Source organism: Protopterus annectens, chromosome 3.part1 (genome assembly GCF_019279795.1).
Source record: "Protopterus annectens isolate FY-2018-M chromosome 3.part1, PAN1.0, whole genome shotgun sequence".
In the NCBI taxonomy this organism is placed as follows: Eukaryota; Metazoa; Chordata; order Ceratodontiformes; family Protopteridae; genus Protopterus; species Protopterus annectens.
In genome coordinates this window covers 818,843,669-818,865,183 of record NC_056732.1, presented here as the reverse complement: position 1 = coordinate 818,865,183, position 21,515 = coordinate 818,843,669, and the positions used below count along the sequence as shown (strand labels likewise).

At 40.1% G+C, this 21,515-nt stretch overlaps 1 protein-coding gene across 1 annotated transcript in view; it reads left to right on the top strand.

Moving 5' to 3' along the window:
- Positions 1-21,515, top strand: part of ZNF236 (zinc finger protein 236) — a 1,651,223-nt gene that overhangs the window by 1,110,066 nt on the left and 519,642 nt on the right. The window contains exon 22 of the mRNA XM_044067103.1: positions 4,966-5,337. Within this exon, the coding sequence (XP_043923038.1) occupies positions 4,966-5,337 (372 nt within the window). The remainder of the gene's footprint in view (positions 1-4,965; positions 5,338-21,515) is intronic.

The window sequence follows — 21,515 nt, the reverse complement described above, 5'->3', positions numbered from 1 at the left end:
CTAGGTGAAGGTATAAATGGATTCCAAACTCCACCGCAAGGTGGGACTGGTAACTACGCTGAAGCTTACACTAAAGCCCTGTACAGTCACTTGCGTAAGTGTATAAACTTGACTGTACCATTAAGAATCAAAGCCAGAGCCCCAAGTAAAAACAAGCTGCCATGGTGGGCATCCAGCATCAGCAAACTTTACAATAAATGGAAAAAGTTGCAGTCCAAAAATGCAAAGGCAAGGCCCCAACAAAGGAAAAGCACCCTCCTCAGCATCAACAAACAAAACACCTTCCCAAGTTCTCCAGGGGCTCCTTTGAGAAACTTAGCAAGTACAGCCAAGGATAACCATAAGACGTTTTATAGCTACTTGCATATGCTAAAGGGTAGGACTTACAACATGTATTCCCCCAAACCCCCTTTCTCCATCCTACATATCTGAAGAGCAGGTCTTCAAAGCATGTCCAGGGCAAAAACACAGCCTCTATAGGACCAGACAACATCCCAGGCTATCTTCTAAACAGGCTAAAACATGAACTAGCATCAGCACCAAGTACCCTTTTCAATTATAGCCTACCCACAGGCTTTGTTCCTGCTGAATGGAGAACAGCAACTGTTATTCCCCTCCAAAAAGTGGCCTAGCAAAAGACACGGAGAATTACAGTCCCATAAGCCTGACTAGTCTCATCTGTAAGGCCTTGGAGCGTATCATTATGGACCTCATAAATTAAGACATAGGTGACCTCCAAATCCTGTATCCTACCCAATTCAGCTTCGTGAAGGACAGAAATTGCCTGTCAAGTCTGGTGGATTTCTTTGAAAATGTGAACAAGACCATTGACGATGGCAAGTTGGTGCACACACAGCGTACCTCGATCTGGCAAAGACTTTTGACACAATCCCACATTCAGGCATTACCGATGAACTTAGCAAACTGAATGTAAACCCCTTTGTTGTAAGATTGGTTGCCATTTGGCTCGCAAACCAAACACACACTATCAAAGTGAGTGACTCCACATCAACCAGCAGACCTGTTACCAGTAGGATGCCACAAAGATCAGTACTGGGTCCCCTACTGTTTGGTATATACTTCTTATAAGTTCAGGACAAAACTAAGTGGTTGTGATTGACCAAGTTTGCAAACTAGGTGCAGTCATTGAATTCCCATATGATGTCAGTATACTCCAGCAGGGTCTCATGCAGACCAATGACTGGTGTATTAGTTACGGTCTCAAACTGAATGCAGAGAAGTGCATCATCATTCCCTTTGGCACAAACAGTGTCCCCTCACACTGTCAAATCAACAACAATACCCTACATACCCTTGAAATGGTAAGGGACCTGGGATCCTATGTTAACTGGGACCTTAACTTCAACCACAATGTATCTGCTGTAGTAAGGAAAGCTTTCTACGTGACGCACTTAATAAGTAAAGGCATTGCCTCGAGAGCAAAAGATGTTATAACCCCCTATACTCAGCACTTATCTGGCCCATAATTGACTATAATGCCCCGTTTGGCATGTACTTGTACTAATCACCTGCAGCAATTATAGGACCTCAGACTTTTCTGACAAAGAAGATCAAGGGGCTCCAGTGTGTGCCTTACACAGACCGACTAAAGTCCCTGTCACTCTTCTCTGTATCATATAGACTTCTTAGGAGAGACTTATACCTGGCAATCCAAGACCCAAACCTAATGAACTTGCTGCATATCCATAAATCAAATGTGACTAGGGCTACCCATTTCAGGGCCCTAAATATGACCTGCAACTTAAATAGGACATGCTGGAGGGAAAGGTTTGTCTCCCAGCAACCGCTACAACTTTAGAACAGGTTACCAATTCATGTGAAACAGAACACCTCTATGACACTGTTCAGGAGGAACCTGAATGAGTGAGTGGGGAACCATAAATACTTACTGGGGATAAAGCCCACAATCTTCCTGGATATGGCCAGTCATCATTAAATGCAGTCTTAGGTATTGACTAGCATTTCCATGGTATTACATTGGGATGAAATGGCTAAGCTTAAAATGATATGAGGGTCAATAGCCTAATAATCTCCTATGATCCTATAACTGGTGCACATTTTCATTATTTCTGTATGAAGTTAACGGAGATGGTTCCACACTTAACATTCTCCCCTCTGACTGTATTTTAAAAAAACCCTAGGTATAGAAGGGATAATGGATGGCAACTCTCCCTTACAAACAAAAGTGATAAAAATGTACAATCATGGAGAACAGTTAATGGAGAACAGAAAATGAAAAGGAAACAAAAACACCTGTCTAGTCACCAAGCAACAAACAATTGTGTGTGCTTATGTAAAAAAAAGTCACTTGGTATGCTGGACCCACACTTAAGAAAGGTCTAGTGTTCTCCATTATTGCCAAGTCATGCACTCTGTAATCTGGAACTTCATCCTTCAGGTAAGGACTCCTTTAGCAGAGAATTCTTCAAAGGCATTTGGAACTGAATCCTTCATGAATCCCTTTTATACAACTTCAGAAGCTTTCCGTGAGATCAGCCTACACCAGGAGTTCCTTAGTCTGAGGTAATTCTGATATCTGAAGTAGGCCCCTTATTTACAGGCCCAGTATCCAGTCCTGCAGTTCAGCTGTGCTTGGGGACGTTTTCAGAATCTGCATGACTCTTGAGAATATCCATTAGCTGAAATTGTCATTTTCCCCAAAACTCACTGAGCTCAAATGGTACTCAGAACTGGGTGCTTAAGCTTTGAGTATGTTCCCTTAATCTGATGGTCATACAGATGCATGGGCCTTAAGAGATGCTGCTCTAAAGAAAGCTAGTGTTTAGATTTGGTTAGACCTATCCAGAAGTCCCTGCGGTGTTCTTCATATATGATAAACATTTAAGAATTTTTCTCTTCACTAGTAAGTATAGTTTTATAGATCAACTTAATATACAGCCTGTGCCAGTATGCAATTCTCTACCATTGACCTAGTTCCCAGAATCATCCAAAGAACTAGAAGATGGCTGAAATGTATCTAAACCCATCTGTAACTGGTTACCATAACACCAGTTCTTGGATTGACCCAAGTAACTAGTAGGTTTTTTAAAATTTAACTAAACCCATTTGCTAGCATATATGTTTCTTTTCCAGTTCTCTTTGAGTTCCCCAAGTCCAGTAAAAAAGAAGATGAAAGAAGAATTGAGATGGCAGTAAAATGTGTAGGTAAATGACAGAGTGGGCTAGAGCCTGGATTATACTCAGAACTCAGAATAAGTCTGTGTTGAAAATATGAAACTCCTGTGGACATTAGGCATTTGTATAAGATTACAGACTGGGCCTTTGTACTTATGCCTGTCCCACTATATAAACCTCAACTCATCTGGTCTGCTTGCTAAAAACTTCAGTTAATGCACTTGAAAAGACTGTTGTCTGAATCTCCAGGCCATATCCAGCATGGCTGCAGTGCAAGGTGTCTTTTGGGAGAGGTCTGTCATTGCTGCACTGATATAGAATCAGACAATCGCCAGGTCTTGTCATATCATGTTGCAATCATTTATCAAATCATCAGTGGACTGAAGAAAAAAAAATTGTTTGCCATGGTGCTTTTCTTTGTTATGCAGACCTTTTGTAAGCTTACAGAGTGCATCTGGAATTAGCTATTCCTGTGTTCCTTAGGTGAAGAAGATCAGAAAGGTGACAAATCACCAGGCAACAGAAGAAATACCATTGGGATGTGCCAAAAAATACCCCCTAAATTTGATGATTCTTCTGCTGCACCAGTACTTTGTAGACACAAATGGTGAAAGGGAGCATACATTTTGAGCTGTTACTCACAACCAGTGTGGCACCCCCCCCCCCCCAAGCACACACACAAAATGGAAGGAGAATCAACTGTTTCTGTTTAATAATCATAAGAGAATTAGAATAAGTGGGTTGTTTGAAAAATAACTGCATATTCTCTATGCTTCCTCACTTAGTGTGCTACAGTAATTTTGACTAGCAGAAGCTAAGAGAAGTCCTTTTCATACTGTGATTTTTTTTTTTTCAGAAGATGTTATATAGAGTATTTTATTGACCAAAAATAAGGAAGGTGAGAAAGCATTTCTACTGTTTTAGTACTCTGGAAGTCAGGGTGAAAGAGAGAATTGTTTTGAGCTGTGCAGTGAGAAAGTAGTAGGGGTAGTATCTCAACAGTAATTTCCTAGGTGTTTACTAGGCTAACAACCATAAGGGCCTTTTTAAGCCTAGCCATTCATCTCAGATGTCTGACAAGTTTTGATACCCTTGATAAGTGTAAGCACAGGCCTGGAAATGAACCATTTACAGGTTATCTCTGTCTATTAGAGACATAGGTGCCAAACAGGAATGAATTTCCGGTTTCCTATCCAATTGTCCAATTTGCATTTGAATTGGATTAGGGAAGAACTCTGCTTCACATGTATAGGGAGCTTGTTCCATAGATGGGGTATTCTCTGGGATACATATCTATCTCTCTGTCAGGTCCTATTTATATCACAGGCAAGGTTTAAGTCTTTAGAATGGGTAATTCTGGTGCTGTTTGTTTTATGGATATGCAGGAGGTCCATCAGAGTGGGGTCTGACAATGCCTTGTATGCCAGGCATAGATCTCCCCTCAAAAGCCTGTAGGAGACAGAATACAGGGATAGGGCCTTGAGTTGGTTTGCGTAGGATATATACACCCTGTTATTCTTTTAGTGAGGAACATCTGTGGAGCCTACATATACAACTGCTGCTTGTAATCTCTGCCGCTGTGCTTTTAGATATGTGGAGCTGTTAAAGTACGTAACTTTTGATGAATACGATTTTCCTTTCACATATCAAAAACTAGAAAGTGTTCCAAACCTAGTTACTAAGTTAGGGGCATTATTGAAACAGAAGTAATATGCTGTACATTGTTGTATTTTTAATTTCTTCAATAAAGAAATGTTTTAGCATATCTTGTCTGTTGTATAATTAACATGAATCTTTTTTGTTCTGAAGGTCAGAGACTCTTCAGTTGTCATGTGTGCAATAATTCATTCTCCACAAAAGGTAGTCTTAAAGTGCACATGCGACTTCATACAGGAGCAAAGCCATTTAAGTGCCCCCACTGTGACATGCGGTTCCGTACTTCTGGTCGAAGGAAAAGCCACATACAAGGCCACTTTAGACCTATATCAGAAGTGAAGAAGATAAGAAAGGTGACAAATCACCAGGCAACAGAAGGAATACCATCAGTTAACATAATGAATAACTCCTCTTCTGATCCAGGTGTTTTCATCACAAATAATTCTGTGCTGACTGGTCAGTTCGATCAAAGTCTGCTACATCAAGGGCTTGTGGGACAGGCCATTCTTCCTGCAACCATGGGAGGTAAATGTTGCACTGTAACAGAAGTAAAATTTGCTTTTCTTTTTGCATTTACATGATATGAATTGCAGAGCGATGATTAAAATAAATTGCTTTTTCATTTTTGGATCTCTCAGAAAAAAATGTTATTAATTTTTATAAGTTTTTGTACAACTGTAAACTCTCTTTACCCTGCAGTTATAAAATTACATTATGCTTTTTTAATACTTTGTGTCCTAATTAATGTTGCTAGAATTTCATCTTAGATTAGTTGGCCAAATTACTGATTCTATGAAGTGCATAACCTAGCTCATTTACAACAGTGTTTTGCTATAAAATTGGCTAGAACTAAAAGTAAATAAGTGTTACTTAGTATACAGATGTATCCCTTAAAATGTTTTGTTGGAATGCTGACTAGAGATCCTTTTACTGACTCGTGCTCGAAGTACTGTGCTGATTACTGATTTTACTGTTCTGTGTGTTGTGCTATACTGGCCTTCCCTACTGACCCACAGCATCACCTGGTTATCTCTTCTGTCTCCTGAACCTGATTGACTTCTTCAAATCAGTCTCCAGAGCCGTGGACAAGGGTACGGTGGTCCACACAGCCTATCTGGACCTCGCCAAGGCCTTTGACACCATCCCCCACTCTGGAATCATAGATAAACTTACTAAGCTGGGCATTAATCCCTACGTCACTCGATGGGTTGCCAACTGGCTTACTGACAGCACCCACACTGTAAAAGTAGCCGACTCCAAATCCAGCTCCAGACAAGTGACAAGTGGAGTACCTCAGAATTCAGTCCTGGGACCGCTCTTGTTTGGCATCTACCTCTCTGAAGTACAGGCCAACACTAAGGGACTCCAGCTATCAAAGTTCACAGATGACTGCAAACTGGGAACCATTATTGAATCCCCAAATGATGTGGATATTCTACAAAAGGGCCTTACAGCAACAGATGCTTGGTGTCAGAGCCATGGGCTCAAGCTCAATGCCAAGAAATGTATAGTTATCTCCTATGGGAAAAAACATGTGCCCGTGAATTACCACATAGATGGCAGTACACTAAACACCAAAAGTGTGATAAGAGACTTGGGGACACAGGTGGACAGTGGTCTCACCTTCAATAACCACATCACCACAACAGTCAGGAAATCCTTCTATGTGACACACCTCATCACTAAGGGCTTTTCATCCAGAAAAAAGGAGGTCATTGTCCCACTGTACTCATCCCTCATTAGACCCATTATAGAATACAACGCCCCATTTGGTATGTACTTCTCAAGACATCTGCAACAACTGGAAAGGCCGCAGAAATACCTCACTAAAATAATCACAGGCCTAAAGCAGATGCCCTCTGCTGACCATCTAAAAAAACTCCACCTATACTCTGTCGCATATTGTCTACTCCGCAGCGGTGTCTGCTTAACATAAAGGTCATGTCAAACCCAGAGCTGTTGGACATGCTACATAAAGAAATCCCAATTCTCTCAGAGACACATGCTCCAGGGATCTAAACCTTGTCATCACAATGAACAAAACATGCTGGAGGGATAGGTTCCTGACCCAGAGACTCCTCAGACTCTGGAATAGACTGCCCATACATGCAAGCAGAGCGTTTCTGGCCCTCTTCAAAAGGAACCTTGATGATTGGATGGGAGATAGGAAATTCACCCCGGAGATCACATCAGTCGCCCTGCTAGACAGGGGTGCAGGGAGATAAATACTGTGGGAAGAAATAGCCAGGGAATTGTTATGGCTAGGCTTGTATAGGCCCTAGGGCCGATAGCCTAGTACCAACCTGTGAAACTATGAGCCTATGTTGTATCCATTTACTGCTTACTAGGAGAGGCTGTGACATGTATGATTTATAAATTCATCCAAGATAACCTGTCTTTATATTTTAGCAAGGATGCTTACTCTGACATTCACTAAAATCGTACCAATAATCCAAAATCACGAAAACAGTCCTTCAACAGTCGAACACAAAGATTTTATTCACCAAATCAATATTGTACACGAATAAAACGTAAACGCTTTTGAAAGATCAGTATGCGTTTTCATCCACATAAAACTGTAAGACTTCATCAGACAACCATTCATTTTAGAGAACACATTTTATACATTCATATGGTTGAAACCAACCAATAAAACCCATTGCTTAATAATCCCATTAACTAATTAATAAAAATTGGCTCATAAAAACTGATTAAAAAAGATAAAACCACTTTGATGCTCATCACAATAAATACACAGTTCATTTTGTTTGATATGTTTAAAAACCATTTGTTTATAATAGTACTAAGCATTTAAACTGTAAAAAAATCAATAAATATTTAAATAAATAGTTAAAATCTTGTTGTTCAATAAATACTTCTTTTCCTTTATTCTAACTTACTAAAAAAGTCATGGTTAAAATAGCACCATCTGCTGTTCTTACTAGGCTATTACTAGAATTCATCTAAATTCTAGCTGCTCTTAATTTTAGTACTGAACTTAGAGATATGTGATCATTCAGCCCTGGACTGCTTGTTGCTTCCAAAAAAATCTGCCACAACAGCTCTTTGGATTCTAGTCTTTCCTCCCACAGGCCTCCCCTTGTTTCTTTTTTGACCTGTTCTGCCACAAAGAAAGAAAAACTAGAATTCTCACAAACTAAGGTGTGCTTGTATAAAGCATTTGTTTCTTTTTTCTTTGATATTTCGTAGATGTGTTCGTAGATTCTCTTCCTCAATGCTCTTTCTGTTTTTCCTACGTAGTAGGAATTGCATTAATGAACACAGAGCTACGTATACCACACCTTGAGAATCACAGTTGAAGTGACCTGTTGCATTTATATTGCAATCCCTTGCTGTTATGGCAACCATAGCCTTATTACTAATGTATGGACATTGATTGCAATGACCACACTGGAATGTTCCGTACCTTGTGTCAGGTAAGGCCATCTTGGAAGAGTCTTCTCTAGTATTCCATTTGTTGTGTTCTAACAACTTTTTAATACTTCTGCCATTTTTATATACTATTTTTGGCATATCCTTATTAATGTTCTGAAGATCAGAAAAGGAAATGAAATTGGTCCATTCCCTCTGAAAAATCTTTTTCACTTCAGTATTGAATGAATTAAATTCCATAACCAAAGCTGATTTGTACTGACATTCCTCCGTATCCCTAATATTATTCATTTTCTCCTGGGGTGGAATGTTAATGTCTGAACAGATAAGTCCTTTGCCCTTAATTGGCTTGAATTTTGTAGGTCTGTTAAGTTCCACTTCCTTTCTAATATTAGATATGAATTCTTGTGGATAGCCCCTAGCTAAAAACATTCCTTCTAGTGTGTTGCATTCCTTAACAAAATCCTCATTTTTACTAGTCATGCGACACCCCCTCACAAATTGTCCTTTAACAATATTCCTTTTACAGTGTGGGGGATGTGCACTAGTGAAATGTAAAGATGAATTGCAGAAGGTGCTTTTTCTAAAAACCTTAGTTTCAAAGTCCGTATTATTCCCATTCTTATATATTTCCACATCTAAATATTGCAATCTGTCAGGGGACATAGTATATGTAAATTTTAAAAAGTTGGTGGTGTTTTGGAGATAAGTAAAAAACTCTAAAAATTTCTCAACACCCCCCTTCCAAAAAATAACTATATCATCTAAAAAGCGCCTATAAAGCGTCCAATATTGCTCATAACCAGAATTGAGAACAAAATTTGATTCCCATGCTGCTAATACAATGTTAGCATAAGTGGGTGCTAAGCGCACCCATTGCTACACCACTTATTTGGTGATAGTATTCATCATTGAATCCAATAAAATTGTTCCTTAGTACAACTTCAACTAATTCAACTACTGCTACTTTCTCTGAATGTGTAAGTTTGTTATCTAAAAATACCATGTCTTCAAAAAACCTCATCCCTTCATCATGGGGTATACATGAAAATAAGTCTATGACGTCTATTGTCACAAAAAGTAGGGCATTAGTTAATAATTCAGGATTAATGTTCCTCAATAGGTCCCAAGAATCCTTAAGAATGTATTTGTTGGTATTACACATATGTTTTGTTATAATGTCCACATATTTGGCCATGGGGAGAGTCTTGGAGCCATCAGCTGCCACTATAGGTCTCAAGGGGGGGTCACTAACATTTTTATGTACCTTCGGTATACCAAAAATGATGGGTATCCTCGGTTTCGGTACATAAAGAAATTGATGCAATTTCACATCAATAGTGCCCTCCATAAGCATATTGTTTAAAATGTTATCTATTTTCTGGTATGCCAAAAGAACCTCATTCTGAGAAACTATCCTGTATTTGTTGTCATCTCCTAGGATGGTATTCATTTTTCCATCATAGATAATATTTTCCATGATGACCACCCCTCCCCCCTTATCAGGTTTCATAATCCTTATTTGATTGTTCTGTCTTAACTCATTCAACATCTTAGATTCTTCTTCCGTTATATTATTCTCTTTAATACTGAATTTAAATTCTTTTCTGATTTTCTTTTCCAGAACGGAGTCCAAATTTCTTATTTGGGGGTGATATGGGGGGTTAAATGTACTTTTTCTAGTTAATACTTGTTGCTGGGAACCAAGGTCCGATCCCCTGGGGGGTAATGTAACTTGTAGGTTCACTTTTCTCAAAAACAATTTCATATCTATTATAGTTTGAACTATGTCACCTTTAGTGTTGGGAATGTATTTAAAACCTTTACTAAGAACATCAAAGTGAATTTTATTGATGGAAATATTACTAAAATTATAAATAGAGAAATTATATAATGAATAAGTAGTACCTGTTTGTAATATTCCTTCATCCAATCCATGACGTACTACAGGTTGGGGTACAAGGGTCATGTTCTGAGTAGGGGAAGAAATAGGGGTTGGGGCAAGGGTGTATATAGAATTAACTAATACCTCCCTCTCCCTCTTCTCCCTCCCCTCTGCTGAAAATTTTGAAAGCGTTTATTAATACCTTGTTGCGGTGTTTCATTCATTAATGGAGGAAATTCAGAATCATAGTCCATCCTGCCATAAAAATTGTTGGAAAAAGCTCTAAAATCATTTCTGTTGTTACCCTTATTGTTATTATTCACCCTCCCATTATGATCCCATTTTGCAGAGGGTGGCTTTGGGTAACTAACATCATTTTCATAATCTTCAATGTCCCTCCTCAGTTTATTAATCTTTCTTTGTTTAAGTGAAATACATTTGGCATCTATATCTGAGCCTATCCTGTAATATCTTTCTTTTTCACTTCTAATTTCAAATAACATATCATTCTTAATAAAACCATCTAACACAGTTATTTCTTCCTCTAATTTTTCTAATTTCCTATTGTTCTCCTTTATTATGAGCCTCAAAATGTTAATGCCACAATCATTAAAAATACTAATAAGTTCTGTATGGAATGCAGTACCCGGTTCCACATTATTAGGGTACTTCCAAACCCTTAAACCTTTAGGTACTATTTTTTGCTTAATGCATTCCAAAAGGTAACAGTTTTCAATGTTCAACATTTTGTATTTATGCATCAGTCCAGCCAGTTTGTCAAGTTTCAAAGCATAGGAGTCACCATCCACTGGTGCACCATCCTGTGCTCTGTGCATACTGCTTGGTGTCAGAGCCATGGGCTCAAGCTCAATGCCAAGAAATGTATAGTTATCTCCTATGGGAAAAAACATGTACCCGTGAATTACCACATAGATGGCAGTACACTAAACACCAAAAGTGTGATAAGAGACTTGGGGACACAGGTGGACAGTGGTCTCACCTTCAATAACCACATCACCACAACAGTCAGGAAATCCTTCTATGTGACACACCTCATCACTAAGGGCTTTTCATCCAGAAAAAAGGAGGTCATTGTCCCACTGTACTCATCCCTCATTAGACCCATTATAGAATACAACGCCCCATTTGGTATGTACTTCTCAAGACATCTGCAACAACTGGAAAGGCCGCAGAAATACCTCACTAAAATAATCACAGGCCTAAAGCAGATGCCCTCTGCTGACCATCTAAAAAAACTCCACCTATACTCTGTCGCATATTGTCTACTCCGAAGCAGTGTCTGCTTAACATAAAAGGTCATGTCAAACCCAGAGCTGTTGGACATGCTACACTTAAAGAAATCCCAATTCCCTCAGAGACACATGCTCCAGGGATCTAAACCTTGTCATCACAATGAACAAAACATGCTGGAGGGATAGGTTCCTGAGCCAGAGACTCCTCAGACTCTGGAATAGACTGCCCATACATGCAAGCAGAGCGTTTCTGGCCCTCTTCAAAAGGAACCTTGATGATTGGATGGGAGATAGGAAATTCACCCCGGAGATCACATCAGTCGCCCTGCTAGACAGGGGTGCAGGGAGATAAATACTGTGGGAAGAAATAGCCAGGGAATTGTTATGGCTAGGCTTGTATAGGCCCTAGGGCCGATAGCCTAGTACCAACCTGTGAACCTATGAGCCTATGTTGTATCCTTTTACTGCTTACTAGGAGAGGCTGTGACATGTATGAGTTATAAATTCATCCAAGATAACCTGTCTTTATATTTTAGCAAGAATGCTTACTCTGACATTCACTAAAATCGTGTTTGTGTGTGGGGGGACACAAGTATGAATGTCGAGCAAAGACCATAAACTTGTGCCACAACATAAGCCTTAATACTGAGTAATCCATTTGCAGAACAGTTTTATGATGATGTGTCCCAGTCTGCACTCCCAACACTTTCAAATTAATACTGACACTAATTTAAATGGATTTTAATGTCAGTACATAAAACCAGTGTAACACATGAGCAGAGAGCTGAAATCCTTAATCACCACAGTACTTTGGGTAGATATCCTTATTTTAAACTGTTTTGAGGGTCACAACTGTATACTAAGTAACATTCATTTAGATATAGTGGAATTTCCCCTTGTAAACTTAGTCTGAATCTGTGAGACATTACAGTTTTTCCTCAGTAATTATGTATATCATATCTCTAATTTCTGATTATTTTATGATGGTGTAGCCTTCCTCTGATTTTTGAGTAATTGTTTTCCCATTTTCAATATTGTACATTTTGGGAGTGATACATTTAACAAAAGTTGTGTTGTAGACTTTGTGCTTAAAAAGTAGGACTGAAGAGCTCAGCATTTGAAAGTTTCCCAGGCTATCAGCCTCTCCCCTTTACCCATAGCATTCTGTGCTTTGCTTCTTCTCCAGTTCTATTTTGCTTCCCTTTGTTGCATGTTTTTAATTATGTTGGTGATTTTCTGTTAATTGGTCCACTAACCAGGCCAGAACCATCTTTTTGGCTGTTTTAAGTAGCTGCATTTTCTACTTCAGTTCATCGAAGCTTCAGTATTTTTTTACAATGCTTTAGCTCTTAGTATAGTTTTGCTTTGAATTTCGTTCACTGTCAGTTTTTAGTTCTAGCTGTTTGTTTTCTTGCTTTGTTTTACCATGGTCATTACAAAAATGGTTTACTTTCTTTTTTGCTGAATCTGTTAGGTGCTTTTTATTAGTAGCTTCCTTTTCAGACCATGTTTTAGACCAGATTATTAAGTTACTGATGTTTTTTCCTTAGCTGCAGTTTAGTCAGCATAGTCTTTTTTTAAACAAGAAACATCTTTATTAAATTATCATGTATGACATAGGCAGTCATACATTGATATAAATGAGAACAAACTATATTGATATAATTTTAGTTGCAAACATCATACATCACTTATGATCTTTCCAGTCACTGTCAGTCAAACATTCAAATCCTGGCTTCTTTTAAACCTCATTTCTCCCTTTTTTCTATGTAATTTGCTCCTGCCCTTTTGTGAAGATCCCAATTCCAGTTGTTGTATCTCTGTTACTATATTCACTACTTCTAGTACAGTTGGTTTAGACTTCGATTTCCATTTTCTAATAACTGCTTTTTTTTAGCAGCCACTATAATTAGACTCAGCAAGAACTTACTATGTCTAAGTAATTCCAATTCTGTATCATAGCTCAAAAAAAATAATTTCCTTAGTTACACCAAGTTGCTCACCCAGTATCTCTGGCAGAGTAGTCTGCAGAGAACATTTAAAGTCTCATATGTCATTACAGTCCCAGAAAATATATTCCCAATTACCCTTTTCTTCACCATCACACCTCCAACATTTGCTACCTGAGGAAAAATTCTTTGGAGCCTACTTTGGGTATACAAAATACCTATGTAAACACTTCACTTCCAAGCAAAGATCCTAAGTCTTCTAGACTTCTAGACTTTGTTGCATATTTAGGAGACATACATACATATATCCCCCATTGTTTCTTTGTGAATTGCTTATCCAGTCTCTCTTCCCAATCCTTTCTAACCTCCTCTGATTGATTCTTCTAGTTGTCATGCAGTAATGTTCATCGTGTTTCACTGTTGCAGTCATTACAATTGGGTTATCCTGCTGGCAGGCTACCCGCAGTTGGCCTGAGTTCCAAAGTCTAGATCCGGCGTCGGTTGCTGTCACCTCCTCCCTGACGTCAGTGCGCCAGGGGTATAAAAGATGCCTCAGACGCCATTTTCTTCAGTCTTTCTTGCCGTGCAGTGCCCAAAGCAAAAGCAGTTTGCAAGTGCCGGCCGGCGGACTCCTGAGATTTTCAAATTCGAATTTCAGATCCAAAGTCTTCATTAAAGCTAAGTACCCCATTGGGGAAACTTTTTTCTTGCTCCAGACCGATGTCAGAAAAAGTTAATAATTGTATTTCTTGTGGGAAGCAAATACCTCATAAGGATTTTCATTCTTACTGTATTTCTTGCCTAGGCCCTGACCACAACGTTGCTAGTTGTCGGTTTTGTGCTAGATTTAACCAACGCACTATTAAGCGTCGGTACGATTTTGCATTTCATTATTTTGGCAGAAGATTTAACTATATAATGCCATCAGAGCAACCGAGTACCGGAGTTTATAAAAAGCGCAAAGAAAAGGACAGTCACCCGAGGTCCAAAACCGACGAGGCTTCCGCTAGGCCTGTCGCCAGTTCACCAGCTCACAGGGAGGTGCTTTCGCAGCCCCTGACACCCGCTACCTCAGAGCCACAGGCCGCTTCCGACTCCCACATGGAGCCAACTAGGCCGCTGGAAACTCAAGGTATTGGACACTTGGAAACTATTCCCTCAGATGGGTACGGAGCCGCTGAGCCGGCATCGGCTTCTGAGGGTGTTTTCAGGCCTACAAAGTTATATGTAAAACCAATTTCAGCTTCAAAGGCAAAGACTAAAGCAGCTCTAAAGACAAAGAAACCAGTATAGCATTCTCCTGGACAGGCCTCCATACCTAAAAAACAGATGCTTAAAATGGCAGAAGACCCAATTACTTTGATCAGGGGTTCCCATCCCCCTCCTGATAAGAGACCTAGGCAATATGCATCTTCAGATCAGATTTCCATTTCCTCTGATTCCTCTTCTGATCAGGAATATTCTCTTCCTCCCTATGAGGATTCTGATGCTGAAGAATCTATTCCTTCAGCCTCTCCTCCTGACGATTATTCTTTTGGGGAAACCCTGCATACTATGAGGGAGCATTTCCACTGGAAGAGCCAAGATTACTCAGAATCCAAGAAAAGGCTCAGAGACTTCCTTTTATTACCTCAGCACAGGCCCCTTGCTATTCCTGCTGTTTTGGACATTGTAGATGATGTATTTTCAGAGTCCAGACTGTCTCCTGACTCTTTGACACCAGCTCCAGTTAAACCAGACAGATACTACAGGGTTCCTGATTCTCATAAATTTCTATATAAAAACCCTGCTGCAGACCTAGAAACTATCTCTCAGGGTCCCAAAGGGGTCAAGGCTTCCACTGCAAAAAACCCTATACCCTCTGATAGGGATTCAAGGGCCCTGGACAGATGGGGGAAAAAGATTTATACTTCTGCTACCTTGGCTGTAAGAGCTTTAAATTGTCAATTTCATATGCTTAAATATCAGCAATATCTAATGTCACTGCTTAAACAGAAGATGTTGACAAATTCAAAATGTGCAGAAAACAAAGAAATGCAGGATTTATTGCATGCAGCTGAACAAGTAGGAAAGCATACTTTGCAATGTGGTTTTGATTCTCTAGAGGCCTCTTGCAGGGCCGCTGTTACAGGTTCTATCATTAGGAGGCTTGCTTGGTTAAAAGAACAGAATTTAAAACAAAAACTCTGAGCAGCAAAATAAGGAAGGCACGGACAAAGTATAAGTTTTAAATTTAAGCTTGCTTTTTGTTTTATGACAATACAACAGAATTTGCCCAATCATGTTAAAGCAAAATTATTAGATGCTCCATTATAACATGATACCTTGTTTGGTGTTAAAGCAGAAGAGGTGTTGAAGAAAATGGAGGACAAAGCTAAATCTATGCAAACAGTCAAGGATTTCTTACAGGTACGTACAGCCTCCCAGATTTAGCAGGAACTGGCCTGCCATGAATTGGTCCTTTCCAATGTCAGACAGGCCACAAAGAGGCAGATACAGATGCCCCAGAAGCAGATCACAGTCCCAAGGCTCATACAGGCCTAAACAATGGGGTGCTTCTACCTCCAAAAGTGGAGAAGAAAAATCACAGCCATACAGGAAACAGGCTCAATGACTTTCCCCTGCCAGCACCAAGCACTTATCTTCTAGCAGCTCCTTTGGGGGGAAAACTAGCACTTTTTTCACAAAATTGGCACAGGATCACCCTGGACAAATGGGTCTTAAATATAGTATCCCAGGGCTACCGGTTCCATTTTCACACCCTGCCAAGGCCAAATGGTATGCCAGACCTGCCACGCAATCAATGGGCAGAGGCACAAAAATAAGTTTCATCCCTCATGGACATGAGAGTCATTCAGCAAGTACCACAGCAAGAGCAGGGACTAGGATTTTACTCAAGGCTATTCTTGGTGCCCAGAAAGGACAAAACCTGGAGACCAATACTGGACCTGTCTATCCTAAACACATTCCTGGATATTCCAAAATTCAAAATGTTAACTCTGCAGCAGCTTCTGCCCATGCTGGGCAAGAAGGCTTGGCTTGTGACTTTAGACCTAAAAGAGGCATACCTGCATGTCCCAATCAGGCAATCATGCAGAAGATACCTCAGATTTATAGCTGGCTCAATGCATTACCAATTCTCTGCACTGCCCTTTGGCTTATCTACTGCGCCCAGGGTCTTCACAAAATGCCTGGCACCAGTAATTGCTTTTTGCAGACAAAGTGGAATTCAAATATATCCTTACTTGGACGACTGCCTTATTCAAGAGGAGAACAAGGACACTCTATTACAGCATCTGGCGTTTGTATAAACATTACTAACAGGCCTAGGGTACACAGTAAACGAAAAGAAATCAAAACCCATACCCTCTCAAGAGATAATATTCCTGGGTGCAAGCTTAAATACAACTGCCCAGATGGCTTATCTCACACCAGACAAACATAGACAACTGGCTACTTATTTCAAAATGTTGGCAACAAAGACCCAGTTATCTGCAAGAAAAATTCTGCAGGCTTAGGGCTTCATGGCATCCTGCATTCTGCTAATTCCATATGCAAGACTGCATATGAGGAAACTTCAATGGTATCTAAAAAGTGTTTGGACTCAACATTGCCACAGCCTGGAAACAATAATTACCCTCATTCCCTGCCACAGGAGTTTCGATGGTGGGCAAAAGCCTGTCACTACAACACGGGATAGCCATTCACCTTACCCACAGCCAGGCAGACATTGACAACAGATGCATCAGATTATGCCTGGGGGGCCCATATGGCAGGAAGATGTATTGAGGGCACATGGTCTGCAAGTCAAATGCATCTACATATCAATCAAAAAGAGATGCTAGCAGTTCAAAATGCCCTTACAGCCTTCAAGGATCTACTTCATCCAGGGCAACTACTGATAAAGACGGACGATACCACAGTCTTGTGGTACATAAACAAGCAAGGGGGCACACATTCCTACCCCCTCTGCAGAGTAGCCATGAACTTGTGGGACACAGCATTGACTTACCAAGTACATCTGCAAGCACAATTCCTGCCAGGAAGGATAAATACTCTGGCAGACGAACTAAGCAGAAACCTAATGGATCCCCACGAGTGGAAGTTGGATCCACAATCTTCAGCATGACAACAAGGAACTGGGGATGCCCAGACATAGACCTATTTGCCTCCCCTCACAATTGCCAACTGCAAAGATTCTGCACAAGGACTTATCACAAGCAAGCATGGAAAGTGGATGCTCTATCTTTCAGCTGGAAAAACCTAACAGTATATGCCTTTCCTCCTCTGCCTCTCCTCCCCAAGGTACTCCTCAAGATCAGACAAGAGAAGCTAAAAATGATTCTGATTGCCCCAGACTGGCCTCACCAGCACTGGTACCCAATCCTAAAGAGCTTGTCTCAATGCCCAGCTTGGCCATTACCTCAAATTCCTCACTTATTGACCCAACACGACAGTCAGATACTGCACAGCCAACTCAGGACCTTAAACCTGGCAGGATGGCGGATAATGTAGTCATTCAAGACACATCTCTTTCTAAAGCAGTCATGTTTGTTATTTTGGAGGACAGGAGGCCTAGCACCAGAAAATCTTATGCAGAAAAATGGAAGAGATTCTGTGCTTGGAACCAGGCACAAGGTATTGAGACAATTGTTCCAAATATTCCTCAGATTTTGCAATACTTAACTGAGATGCTGGATAAAGGCCTTTCCTTTTCATCAATTAAAATTCATGCCTCTGCCATTTCAGCTCATTACAATACAGAACCACCTATTTTTTCTCATCCATTACTAAGGCAGTACCTCAGAGGGGCCAAAAACATAAGAACCCCAAGGAGAGCATCAATACCTGCATGGGACCTCAACTATGTCTTGGAAAAACTTACACTGCCTCCATTTGAGCCAGCCTCTGCAGCTGATATAAAATTCTTATCCTGGAAAACAGCTCTGCTCCTAGCAATAACCTCCGCTAGACGAGTCTCAGAGTTACAGGCACTCATGGCTGTGGAACCTTTTATCATTTTCCATCCTGACAGGGTTTCTCTGAAGACAAACCCTACATTTATGCCTAAGGTAGTGACCAATGTGGCCCTTAACCAAACAATTCACTTGCCTACCATTTACCCATACCCACAGAATAAGGGTGAGAGACTTCTGTATTCTTTGGACATTCACAGACAGCTACGCTTCTACTTGGACAGAACCAAAGCTTTCAGAAAGACTGAACAACTTCTAGTAGCATATGCTACAGGATCACAAGGAAAGCCTATCTCAAAGCAGACTATTTCAAAGTGGATAGGCCACTGCATTCATTTCTGCTATTCACAGCATGGCAAATCAGTGCCTAAGGGCATTAGGCCACATTCCACCAGAGCAGCAGCCACTTCAGCAGCCTTCCTCAGAGGAGTATCAACCAAAGACATCTTAGAGGCTGCAACTTGGAGTTCAGTGCATACTTTTACAAAGCACTATCACTTACCTCTCTACTCTAAATCCAGGGAAGGCTTTGCCACTGCAGTTCTGCAGGGCCTGATAGCCTCTCCTAATCCTATTTAGCACCAGCCTCCCAACCATAGCTTTGGGATTCAACCCAATTGTAATGACTGCAACAGTGAAACACGATGAACATAGTACAGTTGTGTACCTACCATAAATGTAGATGTTCGAGTGTATTCACTGTTGCAGTCCAGGTTACCCTCCCACCATCCCCCTTTTCCTTGCTGGGACTTATCTGTACTTCTCTATTCTATACAACCTATGTGGTGTATTTGCTTGTAGATGAAGGAAATGTTGTTTTTTTGGTTATGCATGCTTATTGGCATTAGTGAGCCAACCATTTTAGGGGCACCTGACATCTGGTGCCAGAAAAACTAAAGAAAATGGCGTCGGCTGCACCAATGCCGGACCTAGACTTTGGAACTCAGGCCGACTGCGGGTAGCCTGCCAGCAGGATAACCCAATTGTAATGACTGCAACAGTGAATACACTCGAACATCTACATTTATGGTAGGTACACAACTGTACTTTTTGTATGCTCTACTAATTATTAATTTTAATTATTCATTTTTAACAGCAGTTTCTGTTGTAAATTCTACTAAAATCTCTACCAGTACTGGCCTTTCACTTAGTATCCCCCTATTTCTTTCTCTTTGCCTATACTCTGATATCAGTCCTTGTTAGGGAAGGCAAACTGTAGCCTGCAGTCCAAATACATTCTTGGCCTCTTCCCACTTTTCCCTCTCTAATTATTTGCTCCCAATACCTTGGTTCTTTTGCCAGTTATCTCCAACAAATTCCAGCCCCCTCTTGCCTATTGTCTGTATCTGTAATTGCAGTCACCAGTAGAATCACCTTTCTCCATTCCTGTGTCTGTTTAGTTCTTAGAATAATTTCTGCTACTTTACAAATATAATATTCTGTATTGTTATTGCTTTTCTCCTTAAATATCTGCATCCAAAATCCCAGTCTCTCCTTGTTTCTTGAACTTCCCTTGTTTTATCATCCCTTTCTACTATGAATTGTAGGTTTCTGCCTGCGCTATGTATAGGAGCCTTAACTGTATAACTCTGAAATCCCCCTTCAAATTGGGTAATCCCAAACTGTCTTGTTCTTTTGGAAGAATCAGCTTATCCCACTTGACTCATGCCATCTTCCCCAACAGATAAAATCCTTCAGATCTTTATTAATTGATATCCACAACTTGTGCTCTGGTTGATAAACATATGAACTGCTTGCTATCCATGTCCATATGACAGAGCTTCCAGTTTCTCAGTTTTTGTATTGTCTTTTATTTACTCTCTTCCTACATATCCTTAGCTGTCACACCAGAATCCTTTTTAATCCATACTCCTAAGTAATTAATTTTATCATATCCCCGTAAATAGGGATATTGCTGAACCAATGTGTTTGTGGTTACATAATTTACAGCTACGGCCTTTGTTTTATCTTTTGCATCCAAAAAAGGTTGGAAACTGCCTCAAAATATTATACAACACTGAAGTGTCCTCTTCTGGTTTTATCAGCTGTAAAATAATATCATCTGCAAATAGAGCCAGTTTTTCTTGACTTCCATACCAATTGTATCCTCAAATTTCTGAGTCCCTTATTTTCTTTGCCAGTGGTTCTAAATGTAATGCAAATAAAGAGGAAAGAGGACAGCCATGCCTGGTTTCATTGCTCAAACAGAAGTTATTAGAGAGGAACCCACCCACTTTAATTTTTGCCTCCAATCCCTCATATATCCTCCTAATCAACCTTATAATTTTATCAGGGAATGCACATGCTTCCATTGACCTGCTCATAAACTCCCAGCTATCTCTGTCAAATGCTTTCTTTGCATCAAGACCCACCAACATCTGTGGTATTTTCTTATATTCAACTTCTCTGTGAGTCATCAGTGTTCTGTTAATATTTAGTTAGCATAGTCTTGCTCTTGAACTGTTGCTGTACTTTAGCCAGTTTTTGTTTAGTGGTTATTAATTTTTATTATAGGTTATTATGATTTGTGTAGAAGTGCAGTAGGTGTAGGCATAAGATTCCTTCCCAGGACATGTGCATCATATGTGTTGCCTGTTTCAGGGAGGAACTTAATGCAGAATGTGAGATCTGAAGTTCATTTCACCCTAGGACTTATAGGGAAACATGAAGTGAATGAGAAAGGCTTAATTTCTAGTGCTAGATGGAATCCAGAAGGTGTTTCTTACTAGGTTTTACCAAGGTATAGACCTCTTTGATGCCTAGCACTGAACCTTAGTTTTTTAATTTCCCAAACTAGACAAAAAGACAAGGAAATTAAAGAAACCAAAGGGGAAAAAATCATAGACATACTGAGAATGTTCTTCTAAACTGAGACAAAGCTAGGCTGGAATGAATGGAGCAGCCAGTTCATTCCCAAGGTGGTAGGTGGCCATGACAGAGAGATGCCAATTGATTAATAGTGCAGTACTGGTATTAATTTCTGTACCAGCATTTCTGTCCGTTAGGACTGCAGAACTGAGGAGTTTCAGTGCTTCATGTGTAATATAAGTTGTCCCAAACAATTTCCTTTTAAAAGTAGAAGCGAGACTTTTTTTTTCTCCTGCTCATCATCTTTTAGATGAAGGGTGCAGAAATAAGACTAGGGCAGGAACACCAGCCACATCAGAATATACCTTTTTATGTGCTGCTCAACTTATGGTTACATTTGTGGAGTACCAGATCATGGAATATGGAATGGTACCAAGCA